Source organism: Triticum urartu, chromosome 1A, assembly GCF_056163025.1.
Source record: "Triticum urartu cultivar PI428250 chromosome 1A, HENAU_Tu73, whole genome shotgun sequence".
Lineage (NCBI taxonomy): Eukaryota > Viridiplantae > Streptophyta > Magnoliopsida > Poales > Poaceae > Triticum > Triticum urartu.
In genome coordinates, this window is record NC_141873.1 from 566186723 (window position 1) to 566208308 (window position 21586).

At 44.1% G+C, this 21586-nt stretch overlaps 1 protein-coding gene and 1 pseudogene across 1 annotated transcript; one reads left to right on the forward strand and one right to left on the reverse strand.

Annotated features, from left to right (window-relative positions):
• The first annotated feature begins 341 nt into the window (after positions 1 to 341).
• Positions 342 to 3423, forward strand: LOC125539348 (tricetin 3',4',5'-O-trimethyltransferase-like). The gene is made up of 2 exons (XM_048702792.2): positions 342 to 794; positions 2751 to 3423. The coding sequence occupies exons 1-2, from the start codon at positions 382 to 384 to the stop codon at positions 3421 to 3423; spliced, it is 1086 nt and encodes a 361-aa protein (XP_048558749.2). The 5' UTR covers positions 342 to 381.
• A 6259-nt stretch (positions 3424 to 9682) lies between these two features.
• On the reverse strand, positions 9683 to 10429 carry LOC147992823 (uncharacterized; annotated as a pseudogene).
• Between the last annotated feature and the right edge of the window lie 11157 nt (positions 10430 to 21586).

Here is a 21586-nt window from a genome sequence, read left to right on the forward strand (position 1 = left end):
TGCTGAGTAAAAATATTTGATTAGTTTTACATCGCGTCATAATCACTGGTTCAACTATTTGCAGCCGGTGACTACATATTTACTTAACAAACACTCGCAAAAGCCATTACCAAAAAGCCTTTCTAAAGAAGTACCATATTGCTCTCGCCGTCTCCAACAACTACGTTCTGTAATACATAATTTGTCAGGCAGGCTGTTGTTCTAGATCCAATTTGGGTGAACTGTTGATAACAGATAATTCACTTGTCCTACTTGAGCAACCAGCATTGCTCCTATTCCTATATGTACCCTTAGCATACTCCTAAACTAGCTAAGAAAACCACCAACCACCAGAAGCAACATCAGCAGCAGTAGCGGGCGAAGCTCAGTTAGCTACATATAATGGGCTCGGAAATGGTCGCTGGCCCAGCTGCTGGCGACGAGGAGGCGTGCATGTACGCGATGCAACTTGCCGCTGCATCTATCCTACCGATGACGCTCAAGGGCGCCATCGAGCTGGGCATGCTCGAGGTCCTGGTGAGCGCAGGCGGGGAGATGTTGTCGCCTTCGGAGGTGATTGCGCGGCTGCCATCCAAGGCGGCCAATCCGGACGCGCCGGCCATGGTGGACCGCATACTGCGGCTGCTGGCGTCGTACAACGTAGTGTTGTGTGAGGTCGACGAAGGTGAGGACGGCCTCTTCGCCCGCCGGTACGGCCCCGCACCAGTGTGCAAGTGGCTCACCCCCAACGAGGACGGTGTCTCCATTATCGCGCTAGTCCTGATGATCCAGGACAAGGTCAATATGGAGGGCTGGTGAGTTTGATCGTTATTTTCTCAAGACTATTGTTCTTTTGGACTGTTTTTCTCTTCCACTCTTCCTCACCTTTGGGTGTCTATCTTTCTACTAATTATGGAATATTTTACTAACTATTAAACTCAACAGTGAAGTCTCATACTTGACTTCAGTTGATGTCAATATATGGTGTTTCTATTCCATACAATGTTGTTCTCTCAGAAAAACACATATTAATTAGCTTTGACACATTAGTATATATACATATATATATACAAGATGGACGTATGCATCACAATGATGCAGAGGCCGGGGTTTATTCCGAATTTCTGACACACACACACACACACACACACACACACACACACACACACACACACACACACACACACACACATATATGCGTCATCAAATATGGCCAACTTTGTATGTTCTTGCAAGTTTTTAAAACGAAATATCATGTAGAGCTCCTCGAATATCATGAATTTCAGATTTCAGTGCTAAAAGTGCTCAAAACATCAAGCATTGAAATCTTTTTCTTGTGTATATCTCCTCGGATGTTTTTTTGGCTTGAAAACTTGCAAGCACCTACAAAGTTTGATCATATTTGATGTTGCAAAGTTTCATTTTTTTTCTAATTTACTGTTCGTAGAGGATGTAGGGGCACTCGAGATCTGAAAAACCACTCTCCTTTTCTAATTATCTCTCCATTATTTTGCATTGTCTTATGTTTTCTTGGCACAAAGAGAATGTTTTATTGTGCACTTGAATTTTTTTTCTAAAATTATTATGCACTTGACATGATTTGTTCCTTACTTTTTTTTGTAAAACATCTTCTTAATTAATCCCAACGTTGTATCTTCTCTTTATGAATATGCATGCATGTGCGAATTCGCTTGCCTATTTTACGTTCACGCATTTTGATATATAACAGTTAATTACCAGTAAGTGAGCGATCCTCGCTTATTTGCATGGAGGAGTGTATTTATGATCAAACAGCATTGTTTTATATAATATCTCTTGTGAAATTTTGCTACGTACTTTGTTCATGAAGTACATGAAAATCAAATTGCTATTTTTTGTGTTCGTTTTCCTTTTTCCTTTGAAATATCATGTGAATATAGAGTTTGTATATTTATCTACCTAATAGGAGTTAGATCCCATCAACCGTGAAGCTCCAAGATTCCAGTCATTAGAAAGTTATATCTAGTTTTGCGCGTGTGGTGGTGTTTGTAATATATGCGTCTATGTTAACTTGTTGTTTCCAGAAAATAGTTTTACCTACTATGAATTTAGAAATAGACCTGTATTCTTTAGCTATAAAATAATATTTCATTGTATCACGTGCCATATTTGCCTATTTGCTACGGTAGAATTAATGGAATGCTAATTTGAAATGTCTGCTGGTGCATGCAAATATATTAAGCTTGTGTACTCGGCTGCTCTCCTAGCTTTTCTTTTCTTTTCTTTCTTTTGACAACCGTACTGCTCAGTTATGTTGCCTTCTATCTAGCTATAGGAACCTGGTTGCTCCGAATTTCTAAAAGAAATTGAATCCTAGTCGTTTATAATATAGGCTTGTAATATTTTTAACGAATCAGATTATTTACTCTATGTATAAGTGGTGACTTATTCACATCTTGTTTAAATAATATAATAATAGATAGTTTCTTAAATCAACATGTTATATATACCTTCTCAGGCAGTTATGACTTCCGACTTTAGTTCTGATAGTTTAGTCTGGCTTGTGATCCTGCGCCAACAGTATCTATTCAATTATAGATTTATCCACCAACTGCCAATTAGTCGATGCAAAACTTGAAACTTTGACCAATGTCCAAGTACTAACTAGAAGTACTGAAAAAAAATGTTTTTTTCTTGATGAATTTGCTTGTAAAGTTGGAAGTTGAACAACTGCATGCCACCAATACTCCACTATCAGTAAACTAAACTAGAAGCTCGTAACTAATTTGCAGGTATCATTTGAAGGACGCAGTCCTTGATGGTGGCCTCCCATTCCAAAGAGCATACGGGATGACGTTGTTCGAGTACAACAGCACGAACATGCACGTTAACCGCATGTTCAACGAGGCCATGAAGAACCATTCAACCATCATCACCAAGAAGCTCCTTGAGTTCTACATGGGCTTTGACAGTGTGGGCACCCTTGTTGATGTCGCCGGTGGTGTGGGTGCAACCATCCACACCATCACCTCCAAGTACCCGCACATCAAGGGGGTCAACTTCGACTTGCCCCACGTTATCTCTGATGCGCCGTCCTTCCCTGGTGTGGAGCATGTCGGGGGTGACATGTTCGAGAAGGTGCCCTCCGGCGATGCCATCCTCCTAAAGTGGATCCTTCATGACTGGACTGACAAGCATTGCACGAATCTACTAAGGAACTGCTTTGAGGCACTCCCTGCTCACGGCAAGGTCATCGTCATGGAAGGCATCTTGCCGTTGAAACCAGACTCAACATCCAGGGGGCAGCTGATGTTCTTAGGTGACATGATCATGCTCATGCACACCCCAGGTGGCAAGGAGAGGCAACAGAGGGAGTTCGAGGAGCTTGCAAGGGGTGCAGGGTTCACCAGTGTCAAGACCATTCACATCTACGGCAATGCGTGGGTCATTGAATTCATGAAATAAATTTCAGTATTAGCTTCTAGTTGTTGCTCCTAAAATCCACAAATGACTTTCGAGTTTCCATCGTGTTTACTTAATTTTGAATCATTAACATATTTTACGTACATAATAAAGGATTTGGTACTTAAGTTGTGCGAGAAATTGCTATTTCTATGTTGAGTAAATTTGGCAATGTTAAGCCTAGGAACTTGTGTGCAGGCTTACGCATATAGAGCACATCAAGCATGTTTATTTTGTTTTTTGTTGTTGAACTGTGTTGTGTTGTGCTATATTTAGTTTACCCAAATACTTAAAAGTGCAGTTGCACTTTTTGTCAAAGCCGAGGACACGCACTGCAGTCGTCAATCGCGTGATGCGGAAAAAATGCATGGTAATTTGGCCCCACCCGTTGGCAAAAGGGGATGCAAAGCAAGTACATTTAATGCAACACGTTCACATACTGTGTAAATCAAGGTCTCTTATATGCATTAAATTTCATTTTGTAAAACTTTGAAAAGCTATAACTTTTGAAGGGAACGTCGAAATTGTAATCCGTTTTCGTAGCTAGGTTTCTCGTGAGGAGTTCTTCAAAACAGATCCCATGAGAGTAGGTTTCGACAAACTTTTAGTGCTACATGTGCAGACTTCCTATTTGTTCTCTTACCATAACCGTCAATTAGCCCGAGGCCCTCCTAAGTTGACTACTTTGACTGTCAAGTAATCGCACTATGACTCTCCAATTGGCTAACATTGTCCTCAGTTGCTTACTATGAACCAATAGTATTGTAATAATATCCTAATTTGTACTGCAATAGGTTTTTATGTAGTACGCAAATTAGAAATTATGATAGGCAATTTTCATAGTAGAGTAGGCAACTGAGCATCTGTGGTAAGTAAGTTCGTAGTGGTATAAATAGTACTCCCTCGGTTTCAAAATAAGTGACTCGACTTTGTACTAACTTTGAAGGAGTAGTACACTAGGCATAGTAGGCATCACAAGTAAGATGCAGATGTGTTGCTTGTAGTAGTTTATAAGTTGGTTTACCATGATTGATAAGTTACATACATTGGAAACTAAGTTGTAATAGTTTAATTGCCTACCATACTATGAAAGTTTCCCAGTGTAGTGTGAAATTTGCATATCATAATTCCTAATTTGTCTATCTCGGAAAACTAATTTCTATACTCGCTAGATATGTTAGCAACTTAGAACTGAAGCTACTCAACTTTGTAGTTATGGTAACCCAACTTATAAGGACTCCCCGCTGATAGACAATCATACTAGGCAAACTAATAATAAGTTGTTTCTCTACAGCATTAAAGTTGCCTATGTGGCCGTCCAATTTGCTCATGAAAATTTTAGTCAAACATACTCATATGGAGTCTAGTTTTGAAGAGATCATCCCAAGGAACTTAGGAATGAACACGAAATTTGATTTCAATGCTCGGTTCAAAAGGTAAAACATAAAAAAAATGCAAATGCAAATTAAATACATGCTTATTTATGCATTTCCAACTAAATTTCCCACACGTAGTACATTGCCCCTATGTTAGACCACACCCTATTTGTACAAATCCCTAATAGATACTACCCTAAGTTTCCTGCCATGAGTGAATAGCCTAACATCATTCAAAGTTGCATCCAATACTTTTCTGGTGTGGTAAGCAACTTACTTCATAGATAGACAACTTAGCAACACTGATGGGCAACTTCTAATGTATTATAGGCAAATGAAATTGTAAAGGGCAGGCAACTGAGCACCACCGATAGGCAAGTTCATAGTGTTTTGTAAGCAACTTAGAAAAATAATGATAAGAAACTTCATAATATTGTAGGTAAATAATATGCAAACTTAGCAAACTAAGTAGCAATAGTAGGCAACTAACTACCAATAGCAGGCAAATGGGCATCGATGGTAGGGCAATTTCATAATAACTGCAGCCACGACAGGCAAGTTGGGATAATATTAGCAAATTTTCTTGATACAAATAGTGCAATGAAGTTGTTTGTATGTAGCACTAAAGGTGCCACATGTTTTGTATGATTTTCTCATTTTTACACAATGGATCTCGCGAAGGTAGGCAGTGGTCGCAGTCTGCGTGCTTTCCCTACGATTGAGAGCGCGAGCTAGTGGAGTGGAAAGAGGCATAAACAGGGCATCGTCCCGGGGTCCGAGTGGGCTGGATCTGGCCCTGGCGGGTAGCTGAAGTGGCGGCAAGAATGTGCTCGCGTACGGCTCTGGTGGTGGAGGTAGGTGGCGGTGGGTGGCGCTCTTGCCTCAGCGAGTTCTGCAAGATGCGTGTGTTCCCATGCAGCGCGTGCGACATGGTTTGGTGTTGTCCTCCCAGACTTTCTGCGACTGTGTGAACTGGACTGCTCTGGCATTCTCTTGGTGGCGCCGGTTGAATTGGGAGCTGGTGGGGTGGGTTGCATAGATCTGGGTGAAAATCTGGTAGAGATGTTGTCGATGTCGGCGACGACTTGTTTTGTGGACGTTGATTCCCTCCTTGGGGGTGCCATCGAGGAGCCTATTGCAACCCCGCAACTCATGTCTTGAGACTCCAGGTAAAAACCTTAGATAGGGCGTTCACTACTAGGAAAAGGCCTGCTAGTGGCGCACCTGTTTTGACTACTAATGGCGCACTACTAGCATCACGCCATTAGAATATTTTACTAATGACGCTTCACAGGTGCGCCATTAGTATCTGGTATATATACTAATGGCGCACCACACAGTGCGCCATTAGTATATCCCACGGTGCGTCATTACTATCTAGCTTAGTAATTGCGCACCACATAGAAGTGCGCCATTATTAACAATTTTTTTTCAAATTTTTTCCATAAATTTTTTTTTCAATTTTTTTTCGTTTTTTTCTTAATCTCGAATCACTATGGCTTAATCTCGTGTCAATATGCTTAATCTCAAGTCAAATGGCACTCTGTGGTCAAACTTCCCGAAAGGTCACTCATCCTCATACTACTCCAGCCCGAACACGCTTAACTTCGCAGTTCTATCCAACCCCAGCACCAGCTCACTTCACATGCACTTGTTCATATATATATTATATCAATCCTATTAAACCTTGTTAATGTCTAGGACTTTGTTCATGTTCATGAGTGTGAAGAAATTTTGAAAAAATATTTCAAACTTCTCGGTCATATTACGTATCATATTTTGAAAAAAAAATCCAATTTTTTTAAACCAATTTTTTTTCTGTTACTAGTGGCGCACCTAGCAAATGGTGCGCCACTAGTAAGTTTGAATTTTTTTTCATTTTTCCCCCCTCTAGATCTTAAAAGCCCCGTATCTTTCGTTCTGTTAGGTTTTTGAATATGTTGAACGGGGTTTCCCCGATTCAATTCATATGTAACTTTTTGAGTAGATGATTTTTCATATAAAAAGCTTTTTAATCAGAGTTCGTATGCAAAAGTTATGCCTATTTTACTAAATTCCAGAGAGATTTTGCAAATAAAGTCGAAATTCATATTTGTAAATTTTCCCAACAACTAGATCACATATCACATGGAAAACTTATTTTCTTTTATTTTTTTGGTATTTCCAGCATTTTTTTATTTTTTTTAAACTGAAAAGGCGGTCTGGAGGGGTGCATTTAGCACCAGGGTTAATAATGGCGCACCTGATGTATGGTGCGCCATTAATAGTTTTGAAAAAAAATAAAAAAAAATTGTTAGTAATGGCGTGCGCCATTACTAGTTAAAATTAGTAATGACGCACTGTCCACTGGTGCGCCATTACTAACAATTTTTTTTCAAAACTACTAATGGCGCACGTTGGGTGTGGTGCGTCATTACTATGTCAACTAGTAATGGCGCACTATCTCATGGTGCGCCATTACTAACATTTTTTTTGAAAACTACTAATGGCGCACCACACACCAGGTGCGTAAAATGGCGCACCTGTATCTGGTACGCCACTGCTATATAGCAGTGGCGCACCACATACACGGTGCGCCATTAATGTCCATATCATCTATAGCCCTTTTCCTAGTAGTGGTTGCTGTATCGGATGATGGTGTTGGTTTCCATTACTTTCTCCTTCGTGCCGTCATTTGTGGAGTTCTTGTGGAGGGCTATCACAATGCGGCTGGTTGAAGAGGGAGGTTGGTTTCGTGGGTGGCCGGTGGGGGCATGTGTTTTGTAGGTGGTGGTGGTGGAAGTGCTTCCCTGATTTAGGACAGGCTAAGTTTTGGTTCCCTCTCTAGATATGGTGGGCTTCCTCTCAGGGATGTTCATGGCGGCGGTAAGGTCTTGATGTTCGACGTCGTGATTCGAATATGTTATAGGTTCTTGTTGCTTTGCATAGTGCCCAAGTTTGGTCATTCGGTGAGGGTGGTCGATGTGGCACCAAGAGGAGGTGCAGTGCTCATTAATTTCGGTGGAACATTGCCCTTCGGTGGCATTAGTTTTCCGTTCTCGCGATGTCACCTTGGTGATGGGATGCCCTTTGACGACGTTGCGACTCTCCTAGGTCTTCAAGTTGAAGAGGAATCGTTGGGCGGGTCGTGGACTTTTTCCTCTCCATTGTCTCGACGTCTGGTATTCATTCGATTGATCCAACAAGACTCCTCCGTTCTCTTCTTGGTTTGTTCCAGTTTTGTTCGGTGCCAGGTTCAAGGCTTGTACCGCTAGGCAAAGTTCATTTTGGTTCTCTTTGTTTCCTTGTTCCTTCTTGTGGGTGTCAGGTGCTACATCTTGTAGTCGTTGTGTTGTATCTTGTTCTGGTTTATGAAAATGAAAATGGATTAGGCCGGCTTTTGCCCACCGTAGCAACTTCAATAGAAATACTAGAGGGTGGGGCTTCATTATTAAAGATGTGTGTGGTGTGCAATGGCTGCTCTTGCAGGTAATTTGAAGCGTGTCTCGCGTGAACTTCACTTGGAAGCTTTTGCAATACTTTATGCCATAAAGACAACCACTGAGCTAGGTTGTGACTAAGTGATGACGGAGTGATGATAGAAATAGATTCTGTGCAACTGAATAACACAAGAATCTTTCAGCATTAGGGGCTATTTTCAAAGATATTAACATACAACTGCATGTGGTGTTTATGGATGTATGTTTGGCATCTTATCCCCGGACTTCTAATGGAGTCGCAAAAATTATACATGCGTATGGTGTTAAACTAGGAACTAGTTTTGTGTAAGATTTGGCTTGGCCAGGTTCCATACTTTGTAAAATTTGTTGTTACTGGTGATTTGTCTTCCCCAGTAGTGCAATGGAATGCACTGGGGCATAAGAACATCTCCAGCGGTGTCCTCAACAGGTCCTTTTCAGGCGAATTTTTCACGCCGGCGCTCAAAAATCGGTCCAGTTGTGTCTCCAAGAGCTCGTTTTTCGCCGGTTTGAGTCGAAACCGGCGCCGGCGGACCCAGACCGAACCCGGCACGCTGGGGGCGCCCGAGGGCGCCGGGCAAGCTTTTTTGGCGCGAAAGCGGATGGGCCCGCCGAGTCAGCGAGACGCCGCTTCGTCGCCCTCACCGCCTCGGTTCCCGCGGGAATCAATGCGAAGGTTGCCGCGCTGCCGCGCCGGTCAGCCTCCATTGATGCCTCACGGGCGGCGCAGTAAACGCGCCCCCACACGCGTCCAGCCACGCGTCGCCCGGCATGCAGCCCGTCGCCGCCCAGCTACGGCTATAAAAGGCGACCTCCCTGCCAGTGGACGCCACAGCTCTCATTTTCCCCCTTCCCGACGTAGATAGCAACACTCCCCTCTTCTCGACGACGAGAAAGATGGCCGAGAGCTACCCAGGCGATGGCGCGGCGGCGAACAGCTTCGGCCGCCGCCATCTCCAAGAGGCGGAGGCGCGCCTGTTCTACGAGACCGAGTACCCGACACCCCAGGACATGCGGGTGCCGGGGACGTGGAGGCTGAGCGCCGGTGGCGTCCCGGTGCCACCGGTGCCCGAAGGGGCGGCGCGGCTGGCCGAGATCGCCCGCATCCGCTTGTCCATAACGGAGGAGCAGCAGGACGAACCGTGCTACGCCGCCGACAACTACCACCTCTGGACCACGTACTTCCAACGTCGCCGCGAGGAGCAGATCGCCTCCACCAACAGCGTGATCCCGAGCGGCTGCCTCAACTCCGATGGGTGGCGCGAGTGGTGGGGCGTGCCAGGCCACACCCTCGAGGTTGTCCTCGACCATATCGAGACCGGCAACATGTCGCGCCTCGAGTACCCGCCGCAGCCGTCCTTCTCTCGCCGTGGGAGCTCCTGGACGCTGCGGCGGATGTAGCCGGGGTCGTCCTCGTCGTCGGGCTCCGGCTCGCCGGCCGTGCTCCGCCCCGTCAAGCCCGAGCCGGAGGAGACGCCTCTCGGGCGCCGCATCCGCAGCGACACCCTCGTCATCAACGAGGGTGCCCGGCCCTCCCCGCGTGGTTCCTTCCGCCTGGTCCGACCCAAGCTGGAGCCGGGGCTGCTCCCGGTGAAGCCGGAGCACGTCGAGATGGCGGACCCCGACGACAAGTCCGCCCTCAAGTGGGCGAAGGAGGACTACGTCCGGAAGCAGGTCCGTCGCCAGCGCCGGCAGTACGCGGAGCTCCAAGCCTGGCGCCGCGGGCGCAAGGAGGGCGGCCTCATCGTCCTCGACAGCGACGAGGAGGATGAGGCCGGGCCGTCCAGCGCGCCACCGCGCCTCGGCGACCCTAGTCAGGGTTGCAGCAGGGATGGCGCCGGCCCAAGCCAGCCGTGCGACGACGACGACGACGGCGACTACACCCACTTCTACAGGCTTCTCGGCATGTAGACGGCGGCGGCGGCCGCGGCGGCGGTGACGGCTAGGCTTAGTTTAGGTTTCAATAAATGTTCGCCGTGTTTATGCAAAAATCGCGGAGTTTGCATATATTTTGTACGAAACATAGCCGAACCCAGGCGGCCTGTGGGCTGACGATTGGAGCTAGATCACCCCCACGAGCCAATCTAACGCCGGCTCGCCGCCAGGCGGCTTTTTTCTTGACGCCCTGAAGGACCGAACGGCTGGAGATGCTCTAAATGACGGCTGGGAAGCCATGGCCGACGGCAATAGGGAATGACAGACGTTGTGGGTTGTGCCACGATAAGCTCCACGCGGGCCTGGGTAGGCAAAAAGCCCATTATGATCACGCTCAAGCCGAGGAAGCAAACCATCAGATCCATTCAGATATTTGAACATGTTTTTTTCCAGAAAAAATAGAACCTCAAATATGTTGAACGTCATTTTACTATAGATGATCCTCTACTGCCTTGCGCGAAAGAATTGAGGCATCGATCGGTCCCCTCCCGAGTTATTCGATCATGCATGCATGTACGTCCATGATCAGCTCGCCAATTCGTTAACTTAGTGCATCCCATTTGTCCATCATTTGCTACGCACAACCTCACGGCAAGGGGGGATCCTTGCATGCCTCCCCTCTGCGCTTCACGTCGCCATCCTCCTCGCAGCACTGTGGTCGCCACCCATTGTAGCACGTCGTGGTTGTAGTTTGCAACACCTGGTCGCCACCGCCACGATCCCGTGGCACACTGGCCCACCATCCCTGTCGCCCGGCGTAGGCTTCACAGCTCCCTCGTTGGCCTATGCAGCATCACAATTCCACCATGCGGGCTGCAACATCAGCACACACCAACATCACCGCACATTGGTTGGAGCATTGTAGGTCATCAGTCATAGCACACGGAAATAGCCTCTCGCAACACCCACTGGTGAGCTTGTAGCTCCTGCCGCCTCTCCAATGCAGCTCCAAGTCAACGCGGCCGTGAGCTACTGGGTGGTCTCCGACCCCTTGTCACTTGAGTATACTCTTTGCCGTTCAAACAATACAGGTTTGTGCCAGGAAAAGCTTTTTCTTACATATAGTTCACTAAAACTTCTATTGCAACAATGATTTATCTTCTTGAGATGTCTTGTGGCCACCAAGTGTTTAATTCTTGATTGTTTTTCTTCATCCATACCAATTGGACGAGCATCTATCATCATTTTATGAACAAAAGATAGTTTTTTCACAAAGTTTAGATAAAAGAAGTACCCTCTGCTTACCTACAAGCGTAAGCATGCCATACTGTAATTGATGTGTGAACAAATCAATTTCATATCACTGACCTACACAATAAGGGCATTTCTAACCGATCCCTTACAACCAGTTATAGGAGTAAAAATTCATTTTTACTCCTCTAATTGGCACCTAACCGATCCCTTATCTGCCGTAAGGGAGTAAATTGTTTGCTCCGGCGCCAACTTTCTCCCTAAATATACTCCACCGCTCGGCGGCTGAGTAAAAAGTTGTGCCTCTCCCCCGCGTCACCACCGCGCCTCCATCTTTGCTGGCACGCCTTCCGGCGACCCTCCGCCAACCCCGCCGCTACCTCGTTGCATCCCTTACCCCTCGCTTCCCTTATGCCCGTCATCGAGCCCATTTAGCCCCCGTTGCCGTCATCGGAATCAAGGTGTAACGTCCTCGCCGTCGCCATTCTTGATTTGTTGGATTGCTCTGTAGTTTCTTCTTTTTTTGCTGGTCACTGCATCTCACATTGCTGGAACACCACTGCAGGTTATTCCCTCGCGTCGCCGCCCGCCGGTTTGGTCAAAACGATAGCGGCCGGCCAGTGCACCAGCACCGCACTGGAAGTGTTCGACGAATTGCCTAGGTGAGTTTTTTTGTTCGGTTCTCTTTGAACCGAACCTTCTGGATTGAACCTAGCTCTTTGGATTGTAGATGAAGAGGTTGAGGGAGATGGTCTTGGTGGACTCTTCATCATCGAAAGAGGAAGAAGACGATGATGACTTTGACACCATCTTAGGCATGGTTATCAATGATGATGTCCAGCGGCCTAAGAGAGGATCACAGTTTGGCCGCATACAAACCAATCGTGACAAAGAGGAGGGTCATGCAAAGATCATGAGACACTACTTTGACCCAAAGCCAACCTATCCGAAGAAGTACTTTCACCGGCGCTTTTGAATGCACACAAGTCTTTTTCTGACCATTGCAAAAGTCGTTGAGAGATATGATGATTGGTTCAAGCTCTGGGGAAATGCATGTGGAGAGATAAGTGCAAGCCCTCTACTGAAGTGCATTGATGTTGTTCAAGTCTTGGGATATGGGTGTTCGGCCTATGCAATCAATTACTATGTCTGCATTGGTGGACATAATCTTGGGCGCTATTCGAAGGTTCAGAAAAGCAGTGATTAATGTCTTTAGCCCGGAATACTTGAGAGCACCAACCGAGGAAGACACCCAGAGGCTGATGACCGAGAGTGAAGCAAGAGGATGGCCAGGCATGCTTGAATCACTTGACTGTATGCACTGGACATGGAAGAATTGTCCTGTAGGGCGGAAGGTTCAGTACAAAGGCCACTGCAGTGATCCAACCATCATTCTCGAGGCAATTTCATCGAATGATCTTTGGATATGGCATTCATTTGTTGGTTTGTCTGGCTCTCACAATGTCTAGAATGTGTTGGCAAGATCACCACTGTTTTCTACGCTTATTAACGGTGAAGTCCTTCTTGCAGCTATTTGGTCAACATGCACAATTACTCAATGGGTTACTACCTTGTGGATGACATCTATCCACCATGGGCCACCTTGGTCAAAATGATACCATGTCCAAAATGTAACAAAAACCTGCTAGGAAAGATGTTGAGGAGTGCTTCAGGAGTGCTTTGCAATTATTCGTGGCCCTGGCGAGTACTGGAGCTCCAAGGTTCTATGGCAGATCATGACTTGACGCATCATATTGCATAACATGACCATTGAAGATGAGAGGGATATGCTTGAGAACTTTTGGTACATCACCAATGGGTGTCCGGTTGAGCCAGAGTATGATACGAACAGGATCATAAATTCCTTGAGGAGCATCGCAAGATTAAGAACTGTTATGCTCATGCTGAGCTCCAACAAGATATTGTTGAGCATCACTGACAACGTCTTAGTGAGTCCTAGTTGTTCTATCACATGCTATTTGCTACATCTAACCATTCAGCGTGTTTAAATTTGAATAATTCGGTTTGTAAACTTTGAATTCGGTTTGTAAACTATATTCATGATTTGCTTGAACATCCAAATTTATGTTTAGTTTCTATATGTGTTCTAATATGTAATTTCAATTAATACTAGAATTGCAAAGTTTAGAAAAATACTCTGTTAAATATAGGGGGTCGGCTAGGTCCGACCAAAACCTAACGGTTTACTCCGCCGGATACTCCACTATTTTTAGGGGGGCGGTTAGAAATGCCATAAGTAGTTACCTACTCATGCTTGCTACTCACGGTACATGGCCTACATTACTTCTTCACCCAATTTTCCAGTCATAGCAACATCCGCTCACCTATATAAACCCTTCACTTGTTAGCTCGTAAATTTCGTAGCCTACTTTCCATGCGTACACCTTAGCATGAATATGCTTATAGATCACAAAATATAGACGATTAGTTGCAATAATGTGTCAATGATATATTCATTTTAATGCTTAAGAGTGGTTCCCGGTCTAGAACTTGACGAAGAGCTCTGAGAATGAAAGGCATCGGAAGAAATGATACGTGGGAGGATGACGGCCAAAGAAATGACGACCCGTCGAGAAATCCCTTCCAATGATGTATGACGTCACAATAGATTAGGAGCATAGATGGACTCCTGACTAGGCTTCCCGGCAGTGCTCCTCGTTGCGCTGATGGCGCTGGAAGTGGTCCATCACTAAGAGGCTTAGCCCGCTATTTAAAACTTTCCTGCCAACTGTAACTTAAGTTCATTTCTTTTTTATTGCGCCATCTAGTTAACAAACTTCTTTTAAAAATAAAATCCATCTCTGTTTGTTTTACCTTCTTGTGAAGAGCTTGGTTCTTTTTTATAAAAAAGATTTGCTCGTTTGTGGCGGTAGAGTGGCAACAAGTCCTAGCTTGAAGCAAGCCAACTAGCAGCAGAACCACCACCACCACTCCACCAACAGACCAACTACCAGTAGCCGCCACCACCTCCGCTCCAGTGCCGTGCGTCGGCGCGCTTATCTCTCAGACTCTCGCACGCTCACCATTCACACGGTGATCGTCCCCGCCAGGTCATTCGCCTCACCATTCACACAAACTCTTCCTTCACCGCCGCTCAGAGCGTGTGAGAGTCTGGGAGCGCGTCAAGCAAGTAAGCGAGCACTGCACGTTGTTGATCTTGGCCGTTTCGTTCAGTCAAAGGTGGTGGAGAGGCCGGTGGGGGACATGGCGGTGATCAAGAGTGGGCTCGGAGGGCTCTGCTGCGCGGGACTCCCCGCCAGGACGTGTTGGTGCTGGAGAACCACGACCAGCCCTGCAGCGCCGCCCACTCATTCGACTTCAAGAGGTTCCACATCAACTCCGGCCCCCTAGCTCATCTCCAATTTCTAGTCAGAGGCCCACAAGTCATTCCCCTCGCCCAGGTCACCCTCTATTAATTGGTTCCTCTGCAAATAACAAATGAAAACAACAAAATAGGGAAAAAATTCTTCAGAGAAATTAACTCTGTCCTAATTGTGGCTGACGATGATTTGACCGGCCCTGCGGATCCTCTTGTGCTAGGCCAATCGGTTCGGTGCGCCTTGTATGACTCTTGGATGGTGGATGTCACCCAAGGCCAGTTCAACTCGCGGATAGGGCCGACTGATTTCCCCAAAGTTGAGTTAAAACCTGATTAATTTGCAATGAATTGTTCTGGACTCATCGATATGATGTTATCTGATTGATCGAGTTGAAACTTAGTAGTGCTCTATCTTACTGCACTTTTGTTGGATGTTCTATGTTACACTTTGTATGAAAATGCTCTGGCCGTAATAGTGGTTTCCTAAAATACTACCAGGAGCTTTAGACCTATGGTTGTCTTGATGCAATCCGGGAGTGGATAAATATTCTAGTGAGTTCCTTATATTCTACATTTATTTTCTTAGGGGAAGAAGTCTTTTCAGTTGCCGAAATTGCTTTTGGAGCCTGAGCTCCATGGAGGCCTCCAAAAGCAAAATAAAAAATTCATGAAAACTCATATTTTTGCATTTCAAAAAATTCTGAAAAAAATACAGATATATATATATATATATATATATATATGAAGGCATAATCCACACGTGTAAATTTTCAGGACAAAATACGCAAAAAAAAACAAATCTGAAGTTTTTTAACATATGATACTGTTCATCCTCGCAGGCCATGAACTTGTCTTTTTTGTACAGGTCGTATTTCAATTTATTTCATCCTGACATTTTACACACATACACCTGACATCCATGTTTACTTGTACAAATTTTTTCAGATTATTATGAATCCAAAAATTTCAATTTTTGATTTTTTTTTAAATCGGCTTCCATAGAGGCCGAGATCCAAAACGCCACTCTCCTTCAGCTGTACCTAGACAGACTGAACTGCTGAAAAGACACATGTTGGCAAACGGGCATTGCATCACTTCGTTGTGCGTTTTAAATAGCATAATATACAATCAGCATGTGAATTTGTGCAAATATCATGATTCAAATGTCAGGCCAAGATTAGCATACCATGTTAACGACCGCCTGAAACCTCTGCTAATGCAGTATTACTACAAAACAATCTCAGGTCTCCACTCTTCATCCTAGGTGATTTGGGCATCCTTTCCACAGCGTCCAGCAGATATGCGCCTTGTCTGTTGCAGCCCAACATAAAAATGAGACCTCGAGGAGCCCTAGGCGCCACGAAACTGCTACGCCGTTCTTAGAGATCGTTGATTCGCCGGATTGACCTCCTGTACTTTCTGCTCGCGGGCGTCAAAGTCTGACAGCAGTCTGTCTGCAGAAATGGTAAGTTGATAAATTATGCCTGCTCAAATATCCTGTTTCACTTAAGTGCTTGTCCCAACCCCAACGTTTTTGCTTTACATGAAAACTCCGCAACATCAAATGGTAAGATATGATAACTGATCTCCTGGGTGCAAACTCCACAACAACAAATGGTAATATATGATAACTGATACAAAAATGCCATAACATGTCACACGTGACCACACGAAATATATAGGTGGAGGCACCCTAAACACAATGGTTATGTACCTGCATTTATTTTTATTTTTCAGGGGGTATATGCATCTTGTTGGACTGTAATAAATCGTTCACATGCATGAAATCTAAATACATTAAAAAGCAGTGTATTGTGATAATCAAATAAAAGAGATAGAATAAATAAGTAGTGATGCATTTGTTTCTGAGAAAAGAAAAACTAAATGTGGCTGCTGGGTGCTTGTCCCAACCCCAACGTTTTTGCTTTACATGAAAACTCCGCAACATCAAATGGTAAGATATGATAACTGATCTCCTGGGTGCAAACTCCACAACATCAAATGGTAATATATGATAACTGATACAAAAATGCCATAACATGTCACATGTGACCACACGAAATATATAGGTGGAGGCACCCTAAACAAAATGGTTATGTACCTGCATTTATTTTTATTTTTCAGGGGGTATATGCATCTTGTTGGACTGTAATAAATCGTTCACATGCATGAAAACTAAATACATTAAAAAGCAGTGTATTGTGATAATCAAATAAAAGAGATAAAATAAATAAGTAGTGATTCATTTGTTTCTGAGAAAAGAATAACTAAATGTGGCTGCTGGGTGCTTGTCCCAACCCCAACGTTTTTGCTTTAGATGAAAACTCCGCAACATCAAATGGTAAGATATGATAACTGATCTCTTGGGTGCAAACTCCACAACATCAAATGGTAATATATGATAACTGATACAAAAATGCCATAACATGTCACATGTGACCACACGAAATATATAGGTGGAGGCACCCTAAACAAAATGGTTATGTACCTGCATTTATTTTTATTTTTCAGGGGGTATATGCATCTTGTTGGACTGTAATAAATCGTTCACATGCATGAAAACTAAATACATTAAAAAGCAGTGTATTGTGATAATCAAATAAAAGAGATAAAATAAATAAGTAGTGATTCATTTGTTTCTGAGAAATAACTGATCTCTTGGGTGCAAACTCCACAACATCAAATGGTAATATATGATAACTGATACAAAAATGCCATAACATGTCACATGTGACCACACGAAATATATAGGTGAAGGCACCCTAAACAAAATGGTTATGTACCTGCATTTATTTTTATTTTTCAGGGGGTATATGCATCTTGTTGGACTGTAATAAATCGTTCACATGCATGAAAACTAAATACATTAAAAAGCAGTGTATTGTGATAATCAAATAAAAGAGATAAAATAAATAAGTAGTGATTCATTTGTTTCTGAGAAATAACTGATCTCTTGGGTGCAAACTCCACAACATCAAATGGTAATATATGATAACTGATACAAAAATGCCATAACATGTCACATGTGACCACACGAAATATATAGGTGAAGGCACCCTAAACAAAATGGTTATGTACCTGCATTTATTTTTATTTTTCAGGGGGTATATGCATCTTGTTGGACTCTAATAAATCGTTCACATGCATGAAAACTAAATACATTAAAAAGCAGTGTATTGTGATAATCAAATAAAAGAGATAAAATAAATAAGTAGTGATTCATTTGTTTCTGAGAAATAACTGATCTCTTGGGTGCAAACTCCACAACATCAAATGGTAATATATGATAACTGATACAAAAATGCCATAACATGTCACATGTGACCACACGAAATATATAGGTGAAGGCACCCTAAACAAAATGGTTATGTACCTGCATTTATTTTTATTTTTCAGGGGGTATATGCATCTTGTTGGACTGTAATAAATCGTTCACATGCATGAAAACTAAATACATTAAAAAGCAGTGTATTGTGATAATCAAATAAAAGAGATAAAATAAATAAGTAGTGATTCATTTGTTTCTGAGAAAAGAATAACTAAATGTGGCTGCTGGGATTTGAGCCCAGGTCTCCACGGACACAACGTGGAATTCTCACCACTAAACTAAAGCCACTTTAAGTGACATAATTTTGTAGTTGTCCAATATAATATCGAAGTCGTGGGTGTATGACTTATTAGCTTTTCCACATCAAATCAATCCTTAATAATTGGTGGCTCTGTTGAACACTCCCTTAAAACACGCCTACTCACCTAGATTTTTTCATGTGTACAATTCTGAAGATTTATTTTCACCATTTGGTCTAACCACAATATCAGGAAAATATTCTTTCAGTTGATCCAACAGTAATGCCTGTCATGGCATGCCTTGTTGGTATCATGCTCCATGAAAAATGGATGTCTAGATAGTTGGCATTGGATTATGACTTGTAAGACTTAGCTTTTCCACTGACCAACTCGTGTCTTCGTTGCCCTGCGGCATCAATGGCTCACTGGCCAACGATGATTAATTGTCGTGTTGCGAATATCATCGTCACATTCGTGGCCGTGTCTCGGCTTGAAAAGAATTCATTATCCGCCCACGACGAGAATCTTCTGCCAATTCTATTTTTTTTCCTCCACTTAACCAGCTTTCTTTCAAAAATTTATGTTCATTTCTCACGGTTGATTGGAAAAACATATAAAGTAGTTAGTAAGACTAGAGAGCCCGGCCGCTTATGTGAGGAGAGAAAGGGCGGCGAGGGGCCACGTGTCCCCAGTCGTTGTCTCACTCAAGGGCTCCACTCCCCTCCTCTTCCACACCCAAATTCAAGCCCTTGCCGCACCTGCACACACTACCTCTACTTCCGCACTGGGCTCCCTGTACTGCACACTCACATGCGCCACCACCCTCGTGTAATCCAGCCACCAACCATAGCTCGAGTTTAGTACCATGTCGGTGCCGCGGCACACTGCCGAGCGGTGGAAAACCCCACCTGCACTCGCCACCCAGGTATGTACTATTGCCCCGCCACTCACACCATCTCTTTGTTGGCCGCCAATTCAGACCGTGTAAGAGTGAGCGCATCAAGCAAGAAAGCAATTTGTCCATCACCATCGTCATTTCATTTTGTTTTAGGGTGCAGTAGCCGCAGGCGGACGTGGTGGTGATCGAGAGTAGGCTTGACGGGCTCTGCTGCGTGGGGCTCCTAGCGAGGTACAACCAAGAGGTGGTTGTGCTTGAGAGCCATGACCAGCCTAGTGGCGCTGCCCACTTGTTCGATCATTAAGGGGTTCGACTGGCATCTAGTTATGTACTAGTCCTAGATGAGTGTAGTGAAAGTCAGAAACCTATTTTTGTTTACATGATAATATCATCTTTTGTAGCCCCGCTCCTCTAAGTGGTGTTTTCATCACTCTTCTACAAAGAGTTTGATGTGAATAAGCATGGCCTGGAACATTGTTCATATTATTTGACTACAGGGTGAGTGTGATTTACAGTGCAAGTTTCAGCTAGTAACTTCTTCACATCTAGTATCAAAGCTCGCTACTAACTTTCAGCTTTGTTGCATAAAATAACCATGGAAATGAGGTAAGACAAGTAATTGGGCCGAGTAAATGTCCAATCAAGCGAGCGCACACCGGATTTCTAGTTGAGAAGTTTGATGCATCTACTCTCTTTTACCGTTTTCTTCTGCAAATATTTTGCTCCAAAACCCCATGTTCTTCAAGTGATTGCCGGATGGATCATTGACCAAAACATTATGGTGTGTTGCTGCAATGGACGCATTGGTGTTGTATATCTTTCAATCCATGCAAAGGACTCACCTAGACGTATGTACCATAAGCTTGTGTTTAACATACACGATAGACTAGGAACATCGACAAAGCTGCAGCCTCTTCAACCTCGACTTCTCGTGATGACGCTCCTCGAACCTGTGGCGACCCATGTAGCGGCCACGGATGATTAAATGTCATTTCTCCGTGGAAACATTCGGTTGCGTTTGTGGCCTTGTTTAGGCTTTAACAAATTCCTAGATGTCCTGAACTTGACAATCTTCATCCATTTCTCGTTGTTTTACCTTCTGGGTGACGACTTTTCATTTTCATTTTCTTGTTCATTTTTCGCAGTAGATTTCAAAAAAGTTGAACCAAACCATCTAGCATCAGGTGTGAGGTGAGAGAGCTCAGCCACAAGGTGAAAAAGGGTGGTGAGGCACTACATTTCCCGAGCCGTCGTTTTACTCGACACTTCAAATCCGGGAAAAAAGGGAGGCATACCTTGGCTAGGGATGGGGTAGTGCACGCACAACGGCGACCACACGACAGTTGTGCGTGTCTTCCTTGTATCCACGGGGATCGAAACTGGCAGGTGGGACAAAGCCTTGCCAATGGTTGAGCTTTCCACGATGCCTTCACATCTTCCATGTCTAGACGTCGTCGAAGGCAATTCAGACAACATGTATTTTTGCAGGTCTTTACACGAGATGTTGGACACCCGTTTTGGGTTCTCGCCATCCAAATCGAGTCCACACGTCCATTTCCACGAACTGCTAGAGTTGCTCTCCTTTTTTGTGGGAAAAGAGAATCATTGCTTAAACATGGAGATTACAATCGTTCTGATACAGAAAATGAATTCATTCAAGTTGGATGAACTCATATACACAGCTAAATGAACAAAACTTATGAACTATCCTCACGTTACATGAAAGGGTATCCTCTTCCCTTACCTACAAGCATAAGTGCACACTGCTAGAATTGGTTGATGAGACAAAGCAATTTTCATATCACCGGCCTACACACTAAGTAGTGCCCGACCTGCATCTACTCACAGAACATGGTGCACATTATTATCTTCACCCACTTTTCCACCGATAGCAACTTTCACTTGTTGGCGCAAACCCGGAAATCATACGCACAAGATAACCCAACTCGAGCACGAACTCAGAGCAATGGCGACGAACGCCACAGCCGCGATCCGGCCTGTATCTTGGCAACCTTTATTCACTTGTTGTGAGGAGGACAACTAGCCAACTAACTCAACCGGCCACACATGACCCGGCCGTGCATGTGGTTGAACGAACCCAAGATCAGAATTATACTAACATCACTCTCCTATATAACCTCTTCTCTTGTTAAACGGTGAATTTCTAGTCCACACTCCACACTTGTTTGTTAGAATCAATACAATAGATTTGGTTATACATCACAAAATGTTAGACGGATGACAAGAGTGTGTCAATACTACGTTCATTCAATGCTTAATATATTTTTGTCGAAGAAAATAGGGAAGAGCTTTGAGAATGAAAGGCATCAGGAGAAATCCTACAAGGCAAGACAAAGAAGTGAGTAGATGAAAGGAAGACTTATGTAGTCATACCATGTTG